The sequence below is a fragment of the Mandrillus leucophaeus genome, unplaced genomic scaffold, assembly GCF_000951045.1.
Source record: "Mandrillus leucophaeus isolate KB7577 unplaced genomic scaffold, Mleu.le_1.0 Scaffold367, whole genome shotgun sequence".
In the NCBI taxonomy this organism is placed as follows: Eukaryota; Metazoa; Chordata; class Mammalia; order Primates; family Cercopithecidae; genus Mandrillus; species Mandrillus leucophaeus.
This window is the reverse complement of record NW_012103887.1, coordinates 935,118-941,209: the sequence shown is the minus strand read 5'-3', so window position 1 is coordinate 941,209 and position 6,092 is coordinate 935,118. Positions and strand designations below refer to the sequence as shown.

Below are 6,092 nucleotides of genomic sequence, written 5' to 3'. Positions count from 1 at the left end.
GATCTCGGCTCACTACAATCTCCGCCTCCCAGGTTCAAGTGATTCTCCTGCCTCAGCCTCCCAAGTAGCTGAGATTACAGGCACATGCCACCACGCCCGGCTAATTTTTGTATTTTTAGTAGAGACAGGGTTTCACCATGTTGGTCAGGCTGGTGTCCAACTCCTGACCTCGTGATCCACCCGCCTTGGCCTCCCAAAGTGCTAGGATTACAGGCGTGAGCCACCACGCTCAGCCCAGATGTCCTTTCTTACAGAGGAAGTAACTCTAACCTTTTGCCTCCAAATAGGACCTTACTCCTAAAGATTCACCTTGAGTTCAACATTCTAAAGCTCTTTATCCTTCCACATTCTAAACATTTTCCTCTTTTAGAGCCCTGTAGCTTCATGAGTGGTTCTAACATTCACCTAGTTGCATAAACCAGGTGTCATTCTTGACATTTATCACTTAGCTCCCCTTTGAATTAAAGTTCGTGTCTTCTTGATTTTACCTCCTGGATAGCTATCATCAAATCTAAACCACTTATTTCCAGACTGTTAACCGCTCCTCTAATCCAAGCCATTACATTCACCCTGGACTTTAAACTGATCTCTTTGCTCCCACTTTTGTTGCCCTGCAATCTATTCCCCACCCATTACCTTCCAAAAATATAAATCAGGTCATATTACTCCCCCACGTAAAATTCTGTGCAGAGGCTATTTCTTTCAGGGCAAAGATCCACATTCTTATCAGTGCCTCCTGGACACTGTATAGCCTCAAGCCCACACAGTTAGCTAGGCTCTCTTGAATTTCAGTCCAGCAGCTTTTATGCAACATAAAATATTCCTTCCTTTTTGTTTTGATTACATTTAAATTCTCTAATGTACTTCAAAGCCTCTCTACCTCTCTTAATCTTACCTAACTTCATTCTTTTAAGGGGATAATTGATTACCATGATTTTAAGACATTTCAATATGCAGAAATTTGTTTCTAGAAATGCCATGATATTTCCTTTCTTTCTCTTTATATGTGTGTGTGTCTTTAGCATTTTGTGTATAGGTACTTAGCATTATCTAGGTAACTGAAAACAATAGGCTTTGCAAAATCCACCACAGTGTCAATGAAATAATGAGCTTACCCAGTTTTCTCAGCATCAGTTGCTCTCTTTTCTATGACTTTTCTATGACTTCTGATTCTGAGTCCCCCTCTGTGACTTGGATCTAACTCTCTGAGATACCTATCTTGCTTAATTCTTTGAAATAATTCTACAAAAAAAGCTTCACTTTTATCAAAAGCATTTGTGATACCTTTTAACATCGATGAACATGACATCACATTTCCTTGGTCATGAAAAAGAACTCCAAATCAGTGGCCATCTTTTCAAAGTCCTTTTGTGTCATCTATTTACTTATTTATTTAAATCAGTTTACCAAGATTGCATTTGAACTATAGACTTCAACTTTAGTTTAAAACCTTTACCTTTCATGCTCACAGTACTGAATTCACAATATGATGCCATCTTGGCCTACCTTACTGAGCCATCGATGGAGGCAGTAATTACCACTTGTTTTTCTTCTACATAGATTACTTGAATAATTTCCGACGAATGCGCACGCCAGGAAAGCAGCTGCTTGAATTTCTAGATAACAACAACAAGGCATATTCCTTGGAGTAAGTACATGCTAGTCAAAATGTAATCTTGAACAAAAGCATTTTTCATTGAGCGGGGCTTATGAGTGGATGATGTAGACATCTGTGCTAAATGATTAAGTCCTTGCCTCAATTAGCTCTTCTCTTGCTTGTTGGGGTACCAGAAGTCCTGTTTTTAAAGACTTATTAATTCGTACATCTCCCTGGGAGAGGAAGTATCTTATGTCTCTGGCAATTTATCATGTAACTGAGAATTAGCGATTCATTTAATTGATGATGAGCAGATGACTAGAGGAAAGACATGCTTTAGGAGAAGGTTGGAGGGGGACTGAAAGTAAATATAATCTAGAATAGAAGGAAACAGAGCTGGAAGGTAAAAGCAAGGGGAGATTGGCAAAAAGACTTTTCCTATGTTCAGATTTTGTCTAGAGATAGAACTGGCTGTTTTGTTCTTTTTGGGGGAGTGTGGGATAGGAGATATAGGCTATAAGTAATTAATGAAAAGAATAAAACTCAGCTCGTTCTCTTTCAAAAACATCATGAATCATCTGTCACAGGAGTAGAAAAGAAAAAAATCATGAGGCTTGATTTTTTATGTTTCTTCAGGGTGTGGTTATACTCAAGTTTAGGGCTTCTCATGGGCCTCGGGAGACATTTCAAATTGTGTGAACTAGAGTTGTTAACTGGAGAGTTTGCTCTGCAGTCACACCCCCTGTGAATATATTCCCTCTTTGTCACTGATAAGCCTGGACTAACACCTTACTTTGTCCTGGGTCATTTACCTAGAAGTGTGATGTGATGACAGTCCTGGCAGTTTAGAGTTCTCCTATGACTCTTCTATTCATTTAGGCTTTAACAAAGGCTAGGCACAATTCCTCCTAAATTTGCAGGCTTCTGACTGAATTCCCTCTGGTGGTTTTTAGAGAGCCAAAGTAAAATCTGGACTCTCCTATTTCTTTTTTTTTTTTTCTTTTGAGACGGAGTCTCGCTCTGTTGCCAGGCTGCTGTGCAGTGGCGCGATCTCGGCTCACTGCAACCTCTGCCTCCTGGGTTCAAGTGATTCTCCTGCCTCAGCCTCCTGGGTAGCTGTGACTACAGGCGTGTGCCACCATGCCCAGCTAATTTTTTTTTTTGTATTTTTAGTAGAGACGGGGTTTCACCATGTTGGTCAAGATGGTCTCAATTTCTTGACCTTGTGATCTGCCTGCCTCAGCCTCCCAAAGTGCTGGGATTACAGGTGTGAGCCACTGTGCCTGACCTATTTCTTATTATCTCAAAGCTATTCAAGAATATCTAGTCATCGAAGGTTTCTTTCTCTGCCTTAGGATGGCATTCTGTAACACAGACTGTATTTATAGTAAGATACACATTTTGCTTCATGACCCAGTGAATATATACATATAGTTACACGTGTCTGAAACAAGTTTCATGAAAGGATACTTCACCTATGTGTAATGTACATCAATATGATCTATTCTGTTCCACTGCATTGCATTCCATTCTCTTCTATTTTTATAAAAATACTGGTTACGACTAATTTAATGATTTCATGACCCCGTAATGGATTGAAACCTGCAATTAGAAACTAAGATTGTCCTTTCTGTATGTGTGTATATATGTAATTATATGTGTGGTCTCTCTTTCTGTGGAGAGGTTTTGACTATCTTATCTTTTAGAATATCTGTATACCATGGAGCTTCTTTTTTTATCAGTAATATCGGGAGAGAACAAGATTGACCTTTTTTTCTAGACTGACCTTTTAGGTATTCATTGCAGTTGTAATCTATAGCCGGACCTGGTTTAAGCATTGGTATATGTTGATCTGTGTAATAATGAGACATTTTATAGCCAGGTTCTATGGTTTTGTTGTATATTTATAAATAGGCAGCCATGTACAAATGGCATGATCCCATTGTCTGAGTACAGAGAAGGTTGAAATGAAGTTGAATACAAAAGAAATTAAAATAAGTTACTAAAGATTCTCTAATTTTAAATTTGTGAAAATGCTTTAAAATTATTTCTACTATTATTGTAACTCAATATTATTCTATAACTTTGTTTTGAAGATTTTCTCTAAATTTTGAAAGATCTCGGTTGCTAGTTTATACCAATTCCATTTGCAAAACTGTAGGCTTTGAATGATATTTTATCTGTTAAAATTAATAATACAATAATAATCATCAACAGTAGGATAAAACAATTACACAACTTTTCACCTATATATGGTTCAAGCATACAGTTTGTTTTTGTTCAGCTTACAGCATGTGTTGATTGTAAGCGATTTATAGTTACTGGTAAATGAAACTTCATGTTTCCCAAGTTGTTTGAACCTTATTGTTTTTCGTTTGATAGCATAAGTATTATATATGGAGAGAGTATTGGACTAGCAAGAAGAACCCCGGTCCTGGCCCTGACTTCATCACTGTCTACGTGCCCCTAGGCAAGCTATTCTCTGATTTACCCTCTGCAGGTGGAGATAGTCAAACTAAAGTTGAATACCAAAACCTTAAAAGAGTTAGAATAGATTCTCTGAAACAAAAAGGAGACTCTGTTAATCAAATGAAACAATATTTGAAACAATAACTATTCTGAGATGCTCTGCAAGGAATCAAATCCTAATCAACATAAACCCCTTGTTAATACTTGTGATCCAAAAATGAAATGTATCTATTTAAGCTAAATGTATCTATTATAGCTATTTAAGCTTTTGATCTGATGTATTAAAGAAAAATAGGGCTATGCTAAAACAGCTGTTCCTTGGTATAATATTTTAAAAAATAGAATAAAATGTGCTTTAATGTTAGGGAGAATTTATACTAGAAATAAGAAAAAATTTCTTAAATGGTTCTGCCCTAGATTTGCAAGGAAGGTCATAGAATATCTTATAAAAAATAAGACATAGAAACTGACTGTGGAAGACTATATAATCTATGAACTCTTTCTAACTGTGGGTTGCTATATAAATTCTCACAAATAAGTCAAAACATGAAGAAGATGCGAAGTGACCAGTGGCTGGCATACTCCCTCTCCCTCACTCACTTCTTCGTCCCTTTTCACCAGCAGACCATTGCTATTTGTCATGTAGCTCAAATTTCAATAGTATATGTGCCTTGACAACAGAGAGTCTTTTATTTCTATCCTTTATGGTGTCTAGCACAGAAAGATGCTCAATAAATATGTGCTGACTCATAACTTAAAGGGGAGAACTGAAGTTCTTACCTTTTCATCGTGAGGTGGATCCAGGAAAGAGCTAATATTGCAAAGGATAACATGTCCTTCTGTATAAAATTTAAACATTGGAATCTTTAATTAGATATCATGTTATCTAAATCAATACTATCCAAAAGTTATTTTGATTTAGGCATTTATAATGCTGAATAAAACAGAATCTCAGAAAACAGAAATGAAAGTAGAAATTTCGTATTCATTTTTATTTATTTATTTTTTCAGATGGAGCCTCACTCTGTAGCCCAGGATGGAGTGCAAAGGCATGATCTTGGCCCACTGCAACCTCTGTCTCCTAGGTTCAAGCAATTCTCCTGCCTCAGCCTCCTGAGTAGCTGGGATTACAGGTGCCTGCCACCATGCCCGGCTAATTTTTTTTTGTTTGTTTGTTTGTATTTTTAGTAGAGAAGGGTTTCACCATGTTGGACAGGCTGGTCTTGAACTCCTGATGACCTCAGACCATCCACCCGCCTTGGCCTCCTAAAGTGCTGGGATTACAGGCATGGGCCTCTGCACCTGGCCCATACTCATTTTTGTGTGTAGAAATTATTTTGTTTCTGTCTTGATAAGTCTTAATGAGATTGCTTCACCCACTTAGAGTTCTTTTAGAGATCAGGGTAATGGAAATGAATATACCACCAAACAGAATCCAAACTCTTACAGAGATATTCAGCCTACAATTTAAATGATAGTTACAAAAACTACATATCAAAGTGTCAACGTTTAAACTGTTTACACTGCAGGAAAACAAAGGTATAAAAAAGAGTCTTGAAAGAAGCCACATGGGGAAAAAAAATGAGCACAAACATAAGAATGGCATCAAACTTCTTATCAGAAGCAATGCAAGCAAGAAGAGTGGAGTTAAATATTTAACATGTTGAGAGAAAAAACTGACCAACCTAGAATTCTGTACTTTGCAAAATTAACCTTCAAAATTAAAGGAGAAATAAAGACTTTCTCAGACAAACAAAAATTGAGAGAATTTGTCACTAATAGGCCTGCCTTTCAAGAAATGTTAAAAGAAGTTGTTCAGAAAAAAGAAAAATGATATAGGTAAAAAAAACTCAGATCTACGTAAAGAAAGTAAGAACATAAGACAAGGAATAAGTGAAGATAAAATAAAAACTTTTATTTTTGTTAATCTTTTTTTTTTTTTTTTTTTTTTTTTGAGACGGAGTCTCGCTGTGTCGCCCAGGCTGGAGTGCAGTGGCACGATCTCGGCTCACTGCAAGCTCCACCT

General features: G+C 37.0%; 1 protein-coding gene across 1 annotated transcript in view; it reads right to left on the bottom strand.

Annotated features, from left to right (window-relative positions):
- Positions 1-6,092, bottom strand: part of WDR64 (WD repeat domain 64) — a 162,867-nt gene that overhangs the window by 19,508 nt on the left and 137,267 nt on the right. Inside the window, exons 21-22 of the mRNA XM_011990033.1 lie at positions 4,847-4,905; positions 1,507-1,616 (exon numbers count right to left, since the gene is read on the bottom strand). Of these exons, the coding sequence (XP_011845423.1) occupies positions 1,507-1,616; positions 4,847-4,905 (169 nt within the window). The remainder of the gene's footprint in view (positions 1-1,506; positions 1,617-4,846; positions 4,906-6,092) is intronic.